This window comes from Heteronotia binoei, chromosome 10 (assembly GCF_032191835.1).
Source record: "Heteronotia binoei isolate CCM8104 ecotype False Entrance Well chromosome 10, APGP_CSIRO_Hbin_v1, whole genome shotgun sequence".
NCBI classification, from domain to species: domain Eukaryota; kingdom Metazoa; phylum Chordata; class Lepidosauria; order Squamata; family Gekkonidae; genus Heteronotia; species Heteronotia binoei.
In genome coordinates, this window is record NC_083232.1 from 93,621,136 (window position 1) to 93,638,980 (window position 17,845).

The 17,845-nt window shown below is 45.9% G+C and overlaps 2 protein-coding genes across 3 annotated transcripts in view; both read right to left on the reverse strand.

Annotated features, from left to right (window-relative positions):
* Positions 1–421: 421 nt before the first annotated feature.
* FIGNL1 (fidgetin like 1) lies at positions 422–2,586 on the reverse strand. Its single transcript, XM_060247782.1, has one exon. The coding sequence runs from the start codon at positions 2,546–2,548 to the stop codon at positions 506–508; it is 2,043 nt and encodes a 680-aa protein (XP_060103765.1). The 5' UTR covers positions 2,549–2,586; the 3' UTR covers positions 422–505.
* Positions 2,587–12,981: 10,395 nt separating this feature from the next.
* Positions 12,982–17,845, reverse strand: part of DDC (dopa decarboxylase) — a 59,901-nt gene continuing 55,037 nt past the window's right edge. For both annotated transcript variants that reach the window (XM_060247784.1, XM_060247783.1), the window contains exon 14: positions 12,982–13,873. In XM_060247784.1, coding sequence (XP_060103767.1) covers positions 13,670–13,873 — 204 coding nt within the window. In that variant the 3' untranslated portion in view covers positions 12,982–13,669. The remainder of the gene's footprint in view (positions 13,874–17,845) is intronic.

Here is a 17,845-nt window from a genome sequence, read left to right on the forward strand (position 1 = left end):
GCTCCTCTCAGCCCCACCTACCTCACAGGGTGTCTGTTGTGGGGGGGGGGGGGAGGTAAAGGAGATTGCAAGCCATTCTGAGATTCAGAATATAGGGCAGGGTATAAATCCAGTATCATCTTCTTCTAAAAGCCTTAAGCTGAGTTTTTGACTTACATAGCAAAAAGAAGTACTAAGATTTCTTTCAATAGATATTAGGTATCAGTATGGTGGAACAGCTCAGATACTTTCACAGTATACTGCAGGGCATGCATATATGCTTACTCATAAGTAAATTCTGCAGGGTTTAATGGGATCTGCTTCCTTGTTAGTGTGCCAGGGACTACAGCCTAACACAGACAGCATGCCTCTTTCAAATCAGTCTACCTGCTCAAATGGCATGTTAGTTCAGGAAACAAAGCAAAATGCAGAAGTCAGTCAATTGTTTCACATTTATTTATTAGAACAGTTTGGAAATTTTAAAATATGAGAAATACAAATTTCCCTAGATCCTAATTCATTCCCTTTATCTTCCACAACCAAACGTTTGATTCCAGGTTTCATACAATTCCAAATCTTTGGTGGAAACGCTAGGGCGCACAGTTTTTAAAGCATTATCAAAATCTTGAAAAACAATAGGTCGTACTTGCTCAGGTGTGATAGTTGTAATATCAACAGACTGAAGGCTACGAATGGGACCTAGAGAAGCCTCCTGACATAGCTGGGTCATGTCAGACCCAGAAAACCCATCTGATTTTTTGACGATGAGTTCAACTTCCTCTTCAGTTAGGGAGAAGTGTTCCCTTGACATTAGACGAGACACTATCTGCCTTCTGGCAGAAGCTTCAGGAAGTGGGATGTACAGTCTCTTCACCAGCCTCCTCCTAGCAGCCTCATCAATCTCTTGTGGACGGTTGGTTGCTCCTACAACTAAAATGCGGTCTTCAGAAGAAGTTGTTGCTCCATCTAGCTGAACCAAGAACTCAGTTTTTATTCTTCTAGAAGATTCATGTTCCCCATCTCCACGCTGGGACAACAGAGAATCAATTTCATCAATAAAAATTACTGCTGGCTGATGGCATCGTGCCACAGCAAACAATGCACGGACCATCTTTTCCCCTTCACCAACCCACTTAGAAGTCAGTGAAGACGCACTGATGCTAAAAAATGTGGCACCAGACTGACATGCAATACATTTGCCAATGAGAGTCTTCCCTGTCCCAGGGGGACCAAACAAAAGAATTCCTTTTGGTGGACCCCGTAAGCCTACAAAAATGTCAGGCCTCAACATAGGCCACACTACTATTTCCTTGATAGTTGCTTTTGCAAATTCAGCACCAGCAATATCATCCCAGTTGACTGCAGGCCCACGATCCATAATCTCATGCATGATAAGTTCTATCATTTTTGGTTCTATATTCTTTAACCGTTCATCTGTAGGACAAGTCAATTCTGTAGGCTCTACACCAGAAGATTTGTGCTGCACACCCAAATTTTCATTTCCATCTTGTTTTGGTACTGGAGGGACAAATTTTCCAAATGGCCCCCGAGACCTTCCAGCTCCCAAAGACTTTTTCGTACCCCCGTAAGATGCGAGTGTTGTTCGCTGGAGTTGATTTTGGGTTTTTTTCTGCTGATCCACCCAGAGCTGCTCCTTTGCAGTTTTGAAACCAGATATTCTATTCTCATTATTTTTGCTTCCATTCCCTGAAAAATCCTTTCCTTCTGTATTAACTGAGGACTTATAACCGTAAGCTACATTACTGCTTTCTTCACTAAATCCAAAAAAAGTTTTCCTTTTACCCAGATTGTTTACCTCTGCTGGAAAAGGAGGATGAGATAAAGAGTCCTGCCCCAAACCAGAAATACTTGCAAGTTTCGAAGAACTATTAAATGCTGAACTACCATTTCCAAGTAATGGAGTTGCATGAGATCCTATATCAGACACTTCGCTTACAGGTATAGATGAAAAAGAATGTGCAACTGCTACTTTGGTTGAGGAAGCCATGCCATTCTGACGACATTTCAAAGAACTGGGACCCACAAGGCTATCTGGGCCCTGACTTACACAATTTGATGAGCCAGCTCCAAGAACAGACTCTCCATCACTGAAGCAGACAGCAGGTTTGGAAAGACCTGAAGAAACAGAAGCATTGACCTCTTTATCTGCTTGTGCCATCTGAGACCTCTGGAACTTTTTGCCAGCCTGCATTATCTCTCGCACACACTCCAACTCCATCACATTGCTTGTTGTCAAAGCAGATTGCCATTTTTCACTGTCATTCTGCTGACTTTGTGCCAAAGTCAAAATGTTTTCAGCGTAGTTATTCAAGCCGGTCTCTGTGTTGTCAGAGTCAATAACTGCAGAGTATCTTTCTGAGTATTTTTTGAACAGGCTGGCAGCACAAACCTGGGAGATCTCGGAGTTCGCCCATGCATACTGAATGCGTAAAATCTGTCCACGGTATGCGTCTGCCTTCTGTCCTGGTGTACAGGTGCCAGAGGTAACAGCAAAGAAATTCTTCTGCCATTCACTCAGGTGTATGTCACTGGGACTAGCAGTCTCCATGATCTACGAAGAAAGAAACAAAAAGATTTAATGGGGGGAGGGGGAGGAATTTCCCTCTAACATTATTTATAGAATATGAAGACTGGATGAGAAGGAACACCACCTCAAGAAAGACCCTAACCTGGGACAGACTTAGTTTATGAATGCCTGCCAGTTAATGGGCACTGATAATTAATGCAGTACTCCTGAATAACATACTTATCCAATTTCAAAAGTATTATTCTTTAATGGTTTTACCTGCAGAGTTTAAAATTGCTCACCTCAGCAACTGTCCCATACATAAAAGCTTGCACATGAAAGCTTATACTTTGAATAAAAAATTGCTAGTCTTAAAAGGTGTCACTGGACTCAAACTTTATTCTCTTCACATTAGACGTTCTTCATTATGGTGTTGTATAAATACATTATATACAGATGCCACCTAGATGGGAGAAAAGTATACTGTCTCTTTAAGACTTTATGTGTGGAATGGGATCTCAGGACACTGCATGAATTGTCCAGGCTGGGCCCACTGGTAGAACACCCAGCAGCAGCCACTACAAAAAATGAAAGAGAGCCTGGCAGTGATCACCATATCACTTACCCAGATAATAGAAAAGCAGCTCCCCACACCATTGGCCCACCAGGACGTTCCCCTTCCCAGAGAGCATAATCATTCCACCCCCGCAAACCCAGAGGCAGTAAAGAGCAGGGAGAGAGGCTGTTGCAACACATTCAGACTCTTTCAGTGGGGCAGTCATGTTATGTTCCCTTCTCCACTTCTCAGGAAATCATTGCCAAATGACTAATGTTGCCAACAAGCCAGGAGGAAAAAAAACAGGAAACCTGCTATGCTTACTATAAAGAGAACCACTATAAATAATTTCTATTTGGTTCTGTTTAGTAATTAATGATGTCTAAGTTTTTTTCTTGTTTGTCAAATATTGACCAATTAGCTAATGTATTCAATATAATTATTAAAACAAGTAGTTATTGTATATGCAATTATTCAATTAGTTTTTTATCCATATTTAGTTTGTGTGTATGAAATATCTCTGAATTATGTTATTTATTTTCGAGTACAGTTTATAACAATTATAAAATATATGTTTGTATCTTAATCATTTAAGAATCAACACATCAAATGTTAAATGGTGCAATCTCTTCATTATGCATGTTTATATAAAATGGTCCATTTCATCCCTTCATATTCTTAAACATTTGATTGATGTGACTGTAATAGTTTAATATATTGAGACTGGGAAAGTGTTTCAGATTATCTTATATTTGAAATTAGCATTTTATATGCTTACTCTATGCCTCTTATATTATTACGTAAGCATTTTATATGCTTATTAAAATTTTTGAAGTTATGTTTAAGATTTATTATCATCCTTGTTATATAAAATTCAAATATTGTTACCCCTCTTTCCTTTTTTCTGTATTCCTATTCTTTTTTTAAAAAAAATAAAAACAATTTAAATGCCATGTGCCTTTTATCAGAGGCATAATGTATGGAAATAGGTAGCAAAGGCTCCTCATGACATGGAGATAAATCACATTACCTAGATAAAGCCATTAAAAGGATAAGATTTTTTTGGTCTCCATGCAGGTGGCAATCCTCTCGACAGCAAATGAATCTCCGGGTTACTTTGTCTTATGCATTTCCTCTAAGGAGCATATAAAGATAGATCCAGATGGGCAGCCGTGTTAATAATAATAATAATAATACTTTTTATTGGTCTGAAACAGAACAAAGCAAGAGTCAAGTTGCACCTTTAAGACCAACAAAGTTTTATTCAAGTAGGCAGCCGAGTTGGTCTGAAGTAGAACAAAACAGGAGTCGATTGCACCTTTAAGACCTACTAAATTGGTCTTAAAGGTGCAATCGATTCCTATTTTGTTCTAAAGTTTTATTCAGAAGGCAACCTTTTTTGACATCAGACTGAATAGTATAGAATGGCAAGCAGTCCTAAATATAGAGAAAGTGTGCAGTGAGTTAGTATGCAGAGTCATGGGAATGTTTTTTAGCAGATTAGGAGTCACAAGTTGGGGTCTGGTGTTTGTTAGTTAAGCGTTAACTGGGCTGAAACAGCAACAAAGAGTAATTAAGTTGGAATAGCGGATTGATATCCATGTACTAAACCCATTAAGTATTCTGGGTATGAAGTACAATAAAGGGTATATAAAAATGGGCATATAAAGAGTGAAATGCGTTGGGGAAAAGGTACCAAGCAGAGGGTGAGCATCATAGCGCCAAGGTCCCAATCCCAACTTGCTTCTTCCCCAGCAAGGCCCTATTGCTTGGGAGACCTTGAGGACACCCGACCAGGGATCTCTGATGCGCTTAGGGTTGCCATGTCCAATTCAAGAAATATCTGGAGACTTTGGGGGTGGAGCCAGGTTGTGACAAGCATGACTGAACTCCAAAGGGAGTTCCGGCCATCACGTTTAAAGGGGCCGCACACCTTTTAAATGCCTTCCTTCCATAGGAAATAATGAAGGATAGGGGCACCTTCTTTGGGGGCTCGTAGAATTGGACCCCCTGGTCCGATCTTTTTGAAACCTGCAGGGTCTTTTGAGGAGAGGCACCAGATGCTATGCTGCAAATTTGGTGCCTCTGCCTAAAAAAAAACAGCCCCTCCAGAGCCTCAGATACCAGATCAATTCTCCATTATACTCTATGGGAATAGATCCCAGTGGGCAGCCGCGTTGGTCTTGAAGCAACAGAACAAAGCAGTAGACAAGTTAGGGTTGCCAATCCCCAGGTGGGCGCAGGGGATCCCCCGGTTTGGAGGCCCTCCCCCAGCTTCAGGGTCGTCAGAAAGCGGGGGGAGGGGAGGGAAATGTCTGCTGGAAACTCTTATTCCCTAGGGAGATTTATTCCCATAGAAAATAATAGAGAATTGATCTGCAGGTATCTGGGGCTCTGGGGGGGGCTGTTTTTTGGGGTAGAGGCACCAAATTTTCCATATAGCATCTAGTGCCTCTCCCCAAAATACCCAAGTTTCAAAAAGATTGGACCAGGGGGTCCAATTCTATGAGCCCCAAAAGAAGGTGCCCCTATCCTTCATTATTTCCTATGGAAGGAAGGAATTGAAAAAGTGTGCCGTCCCTTTAAATGTGAGGGCCAGAACTCCCTTTGGAGTTCAGTTATGCTTGTCACAGCCTTGATCTTGGCTCCACCCCCAAAGTCTCCTGGCTCCACCCCCAAAGTCCCCAGATATTTCTTAAATTGGACTTGGCAACCCTAAGACAAGTGCACCTTTAAGACCAACTAAGTTTTATTCAGAACGCAAGCTTTTGAATGCTCTTATCTGATGAAGTCTGCTCAAGAGCATACGAAAGCTTACATTTTGAATAAAGCTGAGTTGGTCTTAAAGGTGCCACTTGTCTGCTGCTTTGTCTTATGGGAATAGGTCACCCTAGGGAATAACGGAGTGACATTTCCTCCCCCCCTGTGATGACCCTGAAGCAGGGGGGGGGAGGGCCTCCAAGCCGGGGGATCCCCCGCCCCCACCTGGGGATTGGCAACCCTAGACGCGCCTCCTTCGACTCCCAAAATGGCCGCCGCTCGCCTGGAAGAGGAAGAAGATATTGGACTTATACCCCGCTTTATACGCCGAATCTCCGAGCGGCCTACAACCTCCTTTACCTTCCTCCCCCTCTCCGGACACGCCCGTCTGGCTCACCTACGGGATTAGTGGGGGGAGCAGGGGGCTCGCCAATGGCGGGAGGGGGCACGGGAATTCCTCGCTGGCGGTGGCAACGGGGGAAGGCCAGGACTTGGGGGCCTGCACCCGCCCCTCCAGCGACGGCACCCCCGATTCTTTTCCCTTCAGAGCCCCCGCTTCGTTCAACGGGCTCCGCCCCGCCTCGCGACGACCGCCCCGAAGCCGCCTCAGAAACTCCCCCTCAGGCGACGCCCCGCCTCCGCCGCTGCGCGCCAAAACAAACGGCCGCCCAAACTCCCGCCCTTTTCAGCCGCTAGCCAATCCGATGGCAGGAAAGCTCCGCGGGGAGGGGAGGGGGGGAGAGGGCGAGGAGGGGCGAGCGGAGGCTGCCGTCGGAGCGGAGGGAGAAGCGAAGCGTCTGGAGGGGAAACGCCGAGCGCGGCGGGGAGGAGGTAAACCCGAATGCTAGCGCCGTTTTCGGCTGTTCCAAAATAAGCACTGCTTCTTAAGGGTTAAAGAGAGGGAGGCTGCGGTCACACACACGAACTGATGCACTTCCAATGTGCTTTCCAACTGGATTTTTCCAATTCACATGAGTAAACTCCAGTTGGAAAGTACAATGTTCCCTCTAAGCTGCAGAGTCTTGCGAGCAGAAATTCCACTTCGTGAGCGACTGGCATTCAAGTTGTGCGCTCCTGCATCAATGACTGTGCTCTGGGGTCCTCCTTCCCGAGCTAAGACGAAAATGTGGGAGCTGGAGGCTAAAAATCTGAGCGCTAGCTCACTCTAACTCAGCTTAGAGGGAACACTGGTTGGAAAGTGCATTATTTAGTGCAGGGGTGGCCAAACTGTGGGTCTTTGATACGGATTGTGTGGCTCTCGAGTAGGGTTGCCAAACCCCAGGTGGGGGCAGGGGATCCCCCAGTTTGGAGGCCCTCCCGCCGCTTCAGGGTCGTCAGAAAGCGGGGGGAGGGGAGGGAAATGTCTGCTGGGAACTCTGTTATTCCCTATGGAGATTTATTCCCATAGAAAATAATGGAGAATTGATCTGCGGGTATCTGGGGCTCTGGGGGGGCTATTTTTTGAGGTAGAGGTACCAAATTTTCAGTACAGCATCTAGTCCCTCTCCCCAAAATATCCCCCAAGTTTCAAAACGATTGGACCAGGGGGTCCAATTTTATAAGCCCCTAAAGAAGGTGCCCCTATCCTTCATTTCCTATGAAAGGAAAGCATTGAAAAGGTGTGCCGTCCCTTTAAATGTGATGGCCAGAACTTCCTTCAATTATGCTTGTCACAGCCTTGATCTTGGCTCCACCCCTAATGTCTCCTGGCTCCACCCCCAAAGTCCCCAGATATTTCTTAAATTGGACTTGGCAACCCAACTCTCGAGGCATTTGTCTCTTTAAATCACTTCTCCAAGCCAAGGTAGCCTGTGGCTTAAAATACATTAAAAGTGAAAGTTGCTATTTTTCCACCTCTCCCTCTCCCATCTATTTGCATCTCTCAAACATCTGACATTCATGTCTCGCGGCTCTCAAACGTCTGACATTCACGTCTTATGCCTCTTAAACATCTGATGTTTATTCTATGTGGCTCTTACATTAAGCAACTTTGGCCACCTCTGATTTAGTGTGTGTGATCGCAGCCAGAGACATTCAGTCCTAAAGAGGCACACGGGTGGGGTGGGGGCTGCCTGAGGCGAGTCATGTTGGGGTGGCCAAGTCCGATTCAAGAAATGTCTGGCACTTTGGAGGTGCAGCCAGGAGACTTTGGAGTGGAGCCAGGAGCAAGGGTGTGACAAGCATAAGTGAACTCCCAAGGGAGTGCTGGCCATCACATTTAAAAGAACTGCACACCTTTGAAATGCCTTCCCTCCGTTGGAAATAATGAAGGATGGGGGCACCTTCTTTTGGGGCTCATAGAATTGGACCTCCTGGTCCGATCCTTTTGAAACTTGGAGGGTATTTTGGGGAGAGGCACTGGATGCTATACTGAAGACCCGTTCCAAAAAATTCTTTCTCAGTGGACCCTCAGGGATATAGGCATCTTCAATGGAATGCCCACAAAAATTAAGTTCATCTCAATAATTTTTCTTATATATTATTATTTTTAAGCAAGGCACCATCCCCCAAAAATTCTGCATAGACCAAAGCATTCAATTAAATTGTGGTGTAGCTTTGCATCCATTGATTTCATTGTGGACTTTGGACTCTGTATTCGACTTTATTGGTTAAAATAGATGTGAAGACTATTGTAAATATGTAGAATTTGTGACGTTTGGATGCCTTGTAGAATTGTATGTGTGTTTGTATTAATAAGATAGAATTATGAAACAGAAAATTATACTCATATACACAAACATTATTGTGAGAACTTTTTTATTATAGTGCTATTACAGCAATTCTTGTATATATGTGCTGTTTTCCTTCTGATACTTACGATGCCACTAGGAAAAGCACAGATGTCCTGCCAGGGAAAAAAAGGCAACTTTATTGTGAATGGTGCGTTCCAAGGAGAGACATTTCACAAACAGCATTCACAACGTTATCACATCAGAGAGCTTCAAGCGCTCCCTGGAGACTGACAGGTTTTTAAAACTTCACAGTAGCATGTTACAAAACAGTGTTCACTGCCAATATTATATCAGAAAATTCCAAAGGCGAATGCAACCAGGTTTCTATAGTATGTGAGTGTATAAATCAGGGGTGGCCAAACCGTGGCTCTTTCACACACATTATGTGGCTCTTGAAGCCCCTACTGCCCCATCAGCCAGCTTGGGGGAAGGCGTTTCTCTCTTTCGATCACTTCTCCAAGCCAAGCTAGCCAGCAGCTTGGGGAATGGATTTAACTTAAGGTTGCTTTCTTTCCATCTCCCCCCCCCCCAATCTATTTGCCTTCCTTCCTTCCTGTTCTCAAACATCTGATGTTCATGTCTTGCAGCTCTCAAACATCTGACGTTTATTTTATGTGGCTCTTACGTTAAGCAAGTTTGGCCACCCCTGGTATAAATAAATATATACTTAGCATACCTAGAAATATGGGATAAGAAAGACTGGAAGGGACTGAAGACAACTGTCTGAAATTTATAGGACTGCCACCCAGACCAAAGAAGTACAAGCTGCTCTGTTGTCCTGGAAACATTCATGATGCTTTACTGTATTCAACCTTCATAGGCTAATGAGGAATACTACTAGTCGAGTAACAATGCCGGGAAACTGAAATCTCATTTTTAAAAATCTAAATACTTTCCAACCAGCACTGCTCCCTTCCCGATCTGGGCCTCTTTGACAATTCAAATGTTTCCCTTTGCAGCGTTGCTATGTCACAGTACTTTGGTATGATACAGGTTTTTTTAACCCCAATATTGGTGGGGTCACTAGAACCTCTGCATGAATTGATTGCCAAGGATTAGACAGTAGCAGGACAGTTTGACTAGACAGCTCTTGACTCGACTGAATTGAATTGTAGTTTGAATGATTTGTATAACCCCAATGTGAACATCTGACAAAGCCTCCAAGTGTGAAACGGCCGGCTCCAGCTTGCGGCCTCCCTGATAAATTTATGGAATTGGGGTTCAGCTTCTTTGCCACTAAGTCTCTGAAGAATACCACTGGGTTTCTGCCTCTGAATTAGGGTTGCCAAGTCCAATTTAAGAAATATCTGGGGACTTTGGGGGTGGAGCCAGGAGACATTAGGGGTAGAGCCAAGATCAAGGCTGTGACAAGCATAATTGAACTCCAAAGGAAGTTCTGGCCATCGCATTTAAAGGGACAGCACACCTTTTCAATGCCTTCCTTTCATAGGAAATAATGGATAGGGGCACCTTCTTTAGGGGCTCATAGAATTGGACCCCCTGGTCCAATCGTTTTGAAACTTGGGGGATATTTTGGGGAGAGGTGCTAGATGCTGTACTGAAAATTTGGTACCTCTACCTCAAAAAACAGCCCCCCCCCAGAGCCCCAGATACCCGCGGATCAATTCTCCATTATTTTCTATGGGAATAAATCTCCATATGGAATAACAGAGTTCCCAGCAGACATTTCCCTCCCCCCCCCCCCGCTTTCTGACGACCCTGAAGCGGGGGGAGGGCCTCCAAACCGGGGGATCCCCTGCCCCCACCTGGGGATTGGCAACCCTACTCTGAATCAATGGAATGATTGCAGTGGGTTTAAGTGCATTTTGAATTTCTGGTTTGTTGTCTCCCGGTTTGCACCGGGAGTTTATCACGTCAAAGTGAAATTTGGATGAACACAGCGTATATGAAATTGTTTTAATGTTTACATTGCACTTTTTGAAATTTCTCAGTTATACTCTTTAAACTGATTATAAATTTGTTGCCAGTAATTTGCAGCTGTGAACCTTTGAGGTTTTTTTGTGGGCAACAGGAAACCACACACAGGGTTTTCCAGCACCGGAGCCTTTTTTTGTAGCAGGAACTCCTTTGTGTATTAGGCCCCACACCCCTGATGTGACCAATCCTCCTGGAGCTGACAGGGCTCTTCGTACAGGGCCTACTGTAAGCTCCAGGGGGATTAGCTACATCAGGGGTGTATGGTCTAATAGGCAAAGGAGTTCCTGCTTCAAAAAAAGCCCTGGACTAGCACTATGAAATGCCTGATGTGATGTCCCTGTCCCTATCGGCCACGCGGCTTGGGGGTGCGGAGCAGACGGATTCAGATTGCCTGACACTTGCAAATCTTCTGAGATGCAATGCAGAGCGTGCTTTGACTACCCTAGCGGGTCCTTTGTGGGGAGGGAGTATTTTTTTCACTTTTTAAAAAAGGCCTGTCCTAATGCAAGTAGAGCAGCTAATGTGAGCGTGCACAACCAGGCATGTGGAGCACCAGGATAGGGTTGCCAATCCCCAGGTGGGGGCAGGGGATCCCCCGGTTTGGAGGCCCTCCCCCCGCTTCAGTCGTCAGAAAGCGGGGGGAGGGGAGGGAAGTGTCTGCTGGGAACTCTGTTATTCCCTATGGAGATTTATTCCCATAGAAAACCATGGAGAATTGATCTGCGGGTATCTGGGGCTCTGGGGGGGGGCTGTTTTTTGGGGTAGATGCACCAAATTTGCAGCATAGCATCCAGTGCCTCTCCCCAAAATACCCCCCAAGTTTCAAAAAGATTGGACCAGGGGGTCCAATTCTACGAGCCCCAAAAGAAGGTGCCCCTATCCTTTATTATTTCCTATGGAAGGAAAGAATTGGAAAGTTGTGCCGTCCCTTTAAATGTGATGGACAGAACTCCCTTTGGAGTTCAATTATGCTTGTCACAGCCTTGATCTTGGCTCCACCCCCAAAGTCTCCTGGCTCCACCCCCAAAGTCCCCAGATATTTATTGAATTGGACTTGGCAACCCTACACCAGGGGTCTACAAGGTACATATGAACATATGAAGCTGCCTTATACTGAATCAGATCCTGGATCCACCAAAGTCAGTATTGTCTACTCAGACTGGCAGTGGCTCCCCAGGGTCTCAGGCAGAGGGTTTTCACGCCTCCTTGCCTGGACCCTTTTTAGTTGGAGATGCCGGAGATTGAACCTGGAACCTTCTGCTTACCAAGCATGTGCTCTACCACTGAGCCGCTGCCCCTCCCCCAAGGTACATGGCTGCAAAGCCCCTTCGATGCTCACATGAAGGATTACGCTTGGCCTTGATGCTTCTGTACAGGAGCATCACTTGTCCAGCTCTGGCGTGTCATTCACGTGCAGAGCGAGGAAGCTGTAATTTAGGTTCAGGATCTACTGTGGGATTCCGTCCTGATATCAGACAGAATTCTGCTGACCTGGCCAGCCTCAAAAAAAGGAGAAAGAAACGCCACAAAAACAAAAATCTGTACTGGTGTTTTCATTAAAGCACATTCCTAAAGTAAAAACACATTCCTAATGTCGGGCCTCAGATTCAGCAGGAGCTCACAGGAGCACAGCTCCTGGACCTTTCTGATGCTCTCCCTCCTCCTTCCCACCTACCTTGTTCATTGAATAGTAGCTGCAGCTGCATAACAATCCCTGGATTAGGAGAGCAGGCAGCCAGCCAGCCAGACACCAGGAGATTTGCCACACCCCCAGCAGCCCTCAATAACCCCTAGAGAAGCCCATGCCACCCTTTCTCCACTTCTTATGTGATTTTGGGCGGTGGGTGGCTTGCTGGCCTTTTGACTGGGGGAAGGAGCCAAGGAGAGCCCCGGGTGAGTGAGGCCTGCTTGGGCTGGCTGCATCTCTAGCCAGCTCAAGCAGGCCTCATTTCCCCGGGGCTCTCCTTTCTTGCATCAGGTTGCTTTTGGCGGTGGGGGGGCACATGCTAATGAGTTACGCTAATGAGCTCTGCCACCTATTTTTCTGCAAAACGACCCCTGGATACAGGGATCCGTTCCAGGGTCATCTGGGAACATGCGAGCATTGGACGTTTTGAAGAACGTTAAGCTTAGTATGTAAGATCCTTTTTTGTGCTGCGTGTTTCTGACTACTGATGCAATGCTACTTTAAGGGCGTTTTCGCACTCATGTTCAGCCGGCGCGACCCCCCTCTTCACCGCGCAGGATCTGCGCGGATTTCGCACTAAATGCCGCGGAGCAGCCGGAAGAGCCGGAAACTCCCGTCGCAAAAGCCGCGCAAACGGAAACTGCTTTTTGGCGGTTTACGTTTGAGCGGCTTTTGCGCCGGGAGTTTCCGGCGCAAAAGGCTGCTCCGCGGCATTTAGTGCGAAATCCGCACAGATCCTGCGCGGTGAAGAGGGGGGTCGCGCCGGCTGAACGTGAGTGTGAAAACGCCCAAAGAGACTTCATCGTTGTTCTGTCACTTTAATATATATTTTTGCAGTCAGTACATGGTGGTGGTTTTGTGACTGTAACCGTTTTACAAGGCGTACTTTTGTGACATCACATCTATTCAAGCATCCATCAGAACTTGGATGAGTTGAAGCTGAGCTGAAGGAAGAAGGGAGAGCAAGGCTCCGATCACACACACTACATAATGCACATTCAATCCACTTTCAATGCACTTTCCAACTGGATTTTACTTTGGCTAATTTCACACATGCCGGATAATGCATTTTCAATGCACATTAGCAAGTAGATTTTGCTGTTTTGCGCAGGAAAATTCAGCTTCAAAGGATTTGCTAAAGCACATTGAAAATGCATTATCCAACGTGTACAATCAGCCTTTGTGAACTGGCAAAATCCAGTTGGAAAATGCATTGAAAGTGGATTGAAAGTGCATTATTAAGTGTGTGTGATCACAACCCAAATGTGAAGAAGCAACATTTGGCAGATACAGAAGGATCGTGCTATGAGCTGGGCAGGATAGACTGTGGTCAACACGACACAATTTTTAGGCTCTTATCTGCATTTGGGGCCTGGCACAGTCTGCTGCTTGTAGTTTGGGAATATCAGACAAGCTGGGAGACACCACAATGCGCTGCCACCGCTGGCCCTTTGCCATCCCCTAAATGAGCTGATCCATCGAGTCCATCGTTATTGCCGCTTCTGGGCTTTCAAGAGTTCGCTCGCCAGCTTCTCAATGTGCTTCCAGGCAAACTGGACATGGGTGGATTCCACGGTGCGAGCACAAATGGAAAAACGCAGCACGAATTTCCCTTTCAGGCGGCAGGGGACGAGGTGGATCTTCCTGGCATCGTTGATGCTCTTCAGTAGCGCCTCGTTGAGCTCGTTGGTGCCCTACAGTAATGAGCAAACAAGCAAAAGCAAGGGTGAGCAGGGGGGCTTTTTCCGTAGCAGGAGCTCCTTTGCATATTAGGCCACATGCCCCTGATGCAGCCAATCTGCCAAGAGCTTACAGGGCTCTTCTTGCAGGGCCTCTTAGAGCAGGGGTGTCAAACATGCGGCCCGGGAGGTGAATCAGGCCCTTGAGCAACTGGCTGTCATCTGCTTCCTTCTCTCTCTCTCTTGCTTCCTTTTGCATCTCAGCTTGCTTTGCAAGGCTTGCTCAATCGCACAGGAACTACAGAGCAAAACCTCGCTTTTCTCCATTGGTTGAGGCTTCTCCCCCTCCTGGTCCCCTGGGGAAGGAAGGAAAGAGCCAGAATTTCCTTTGCCCAGTTCCCTGGATCCCACGGGAGAGATACAAAGAAAGCACCTTTAAAACCAACAAGGGCTAATGTTTTAAGCATGTTTTATTTTAAGGGTCTTTTTTATGTTTTTGTTTTAAACCTTTAGTCATGTTTGTCTGTGTCCTTTAAAAAGTTTATATCTCTTCTACCTAATCCTAAATAGGTGGACACATGGCCCAGTCCGACTTGGCCCGGCCCAACAAGGTCTCATTTAGGTCAGATCCAGTCCTCATAACAAATGAGTTCGACACCCCTGTCTTAGAGGATTGGGGGAGGGGAGGTGTAGCCTAATATGCAAAGGAGTTCCTGCTACCAAAAAATTCCTAGTGAGCAGTTTGGCTAGGGCAGCTTTAGGGAAAGGAGGTTTCAGACCACATTCCCCAAGAGTATCTTACACTTCTAGCCAGCTCCCTGGGTTTACTTCTCCCATCAGAGGATTTCAAGTTTTGCTGCAAATAGTTCTTTCTTTCACATGGCATGGAACTCATAACTAATGTTAGCAGAACTGCGGGGGGGGGGCGTGTTTTCTCAACTTGCAGAACAATACTTAACTGTCTTTGTCCCAGTTCAATAAGAGCTGCTGAAAATGTGTTAGCTTGTCATTTTTTAACCGGACTTGATGTCTTCAGTTAAACATCATTCTTGCACAACAGAGTGTTTTTGTAGGTCCAGTGACAGCTGTTAGTCACTGCTCTGATGCGGTGAGATGGAGCACAGGAGTGTAAGAAATGTCACATTGGATCAGACCACTGGTCCATCTAAGGTCTGTGTTCTCTCGGAGGAAAGCCCTTCCTGAACATTCTCCTAAAGTGCAATAGGGGGAATTCAACCAACTTTTCTACTGAATCTCACCCAATTCCCCTCCTTTCTAAGCCCCCGTGCTCAGGGCCGGCTCGCCCACTAGGCAAACTAGGCGGTTGCCTAGGGCGCTGCCAGGGCAGGGGCACCAAATTCAGCCTTCCCCCCCTTCCTCCTAGGCAAATGCCTAGTTTGCCTGCTCCCCAGCCTCCTCCACCCTTCCTTCCCCACTCCATGTCTATTTCAATGCCAGAACGGGGCTCAGGGTAACCTTTCTAGGGGACCCTTCCTCTCTTTTTCATCAGCAGAAAAGCTGGTTGGATCCTACCTAGTACTGGTTTAATATTTATAGACCATGTGGGATGAAACTTTACAAATCTGGTTGTAGCAGTCAAAAATAGCAAGAGCCCAGCAGCACCTTAAAAACTAACGGAATATGTGACAGGGGACACCCCCCTGCCACAAATGATGTTAGTCTTTAATAGGGCATTTTTGTTGTCGAAAAAGTACAGCAGGAACTCGTTTGCATATTAGGCCACACCCTCTGGCATCACCATTGTTTTACATAGGGCTTTTTGCAGAAGAAGCCCATCAGGAATTTATTTGCATATTAGGCCACACCCCCAGATGCCAAGCCAGCCGGAGCTGCGTTGCTGTGCGTTCCTGCTCAAAAAACGCCCTGGGAGTTGCTACTGGACTCTTGTTCTTTTCAGCCACTACAGACAAGCTAAGACCGTCTTGATCTGACTCTGGCTGTAGACAAAAATGCATAGAAAAAGGTACATTGTATGCAGGGGTGGAATTCTAGCAGGAGCTCTTTTGCAATGAGGCTACACACCCCTGATGTAGCCAATCCTCCAAAAAAAGAGCCTTACAAAAAAGAGTCTTGTAAGCTCTTGGGAGGATTGGCTACGTCAGGGGTGTGTCACCTCATATGCAAAGGAGCTCCTGCTAGGATTCCACCCCTGATTGTATGAGAGCCTATCCGAATGGAACCATACATTGCAAGGAACAGAGGGTTGATACCATACAGTGCAAGTTCCCTTTCCCTCCTGTAACACTGTGTACAACGCACCCACAGGGCTTTTTTTGTAGCAGGAACTCCTTTGCATATTAGGCTACACACACACACACCCTGCCCCGGATGTAGCCAATCCTCCAAGAGCTTACAGTAGGCCCTGTAAGCTCTTGGAGGACTGGCTACATCAGGGGAGGTGCAGCCTAAATATGCAAAGGAGTTCCTGCTACAAAAAAAGCCCTGCGTACCCATATCACGATGTCATTACACAGATGGTGTCATATCCTTTGCATTTCCCAGTTCCAAAAGGCAGCAGTCATGGATGTGAAGACAGGGTTGTTCAAAGCAAAAGGATATCAAGGTTAATTTAAAAAAAAAGATCTTGGGGCTGCAGTTTTCAGTGGCAGTTCTGTGTCCCTTGCTACATCATCATCATCATCATTATTATTATTATTATTATTATTATTATTATTATTATTATTATTATTATTCCTGTTGATTTATATTCTGCCCATTCCCCCTAGGGGCTCAGAGCGGAGCACAACATGAACAATAAAATCACAATAAAATCAACATAACAATAAAACAGCATAACAATAAAAACCGATTACAATTTCTGGCATTCTGAATGTAGGGTTGCCAAGTCCAATTCAAGAAATATCTGGGGACTTTGGGGGTGAAGCCAGGGGACTTTGGGGGTGGAGCCAGGGGCAAGGTTGTGACAAATATACTAGAGCTCCAAAGGGAGTGCTGGCCATCTCATTTAAAGGGACCGCACGCCTTTTAAATGCCCTCCCTCCATTGAAAATAATGAAGGATGGGGGCACCTTCTTTTGTGGTTCATCGAATTGGACCCCCTGGTCCAATCTTTTTGAAACTTGGAGGGTGTTTTGAGGAGAGGCAGTAGATGTGAATTTGGTGCCTCTGCCTCAAAACATTTGGTGCTGCGAATTTGGTGGCTGTACCTCAGAAAATAGACCCCCAGAGTCCCAGTTAGCCACAGATCAATTCACCAATATACTCTATGGAAATCAGTCTCCAAAGGGAATCATGGAGTGCCCAGCAGACATTTCTGTCCCCTCCCCTCGCTTTCTGATGACCATGAAGGGGGGGGGGGCTCCAAACCAGGGGATCCCCTGCCCCCACCTGGGGATTGGCAACCCTATCTGAATAACTTCTGGAACGTACTATTGAGGATTCATTTGTTATTTGTTGTTAAACTAGCTTCTCTTTTTAAAGTCATTTCTTCTCGTTTCTTTTCCCCGCACGGTGTGTGGGAGAAGGCCGTGATGCGTGCCGGCAAAGAGAAATGGTTGCTCTGCGTGGTAATGAGGGGCAGCCCAAAGGTTAATTTTCTCAATTTCTTGGCTTTTTTAGTCAACTGTTTTCTCCTGCTTAATCACACCCCCCTTAAGTCTCGGCGTATCGCTTTCGGCATCTGCTCGAGCGGTAAGCTAATGATCTCTTGAGATCACACAGTATTATCTTTTCCAAATGTCAAAAAAAGCAATCTGGGGGGTTAATGTGGCTAAGAGCTGCGTTTGGCTTCCCTTGTCATAGCAGCTGACGATCAGTATGAAAAAAGCTGGCAATTTCCCTAAGAGAGCTGGAAGAGCAGCCATTAATTTGCCCCGACTCAAACAGCTTTGGCTACCTGCAGGGGTGGAATTCTAGCAGGAGCTCCTTTGCATATTAGGCCACGCACCCCTGATGTAGCCAATCCTCCAACAGCTTACAAAAAAGAGCCTTGTAAACTCTTGGAGG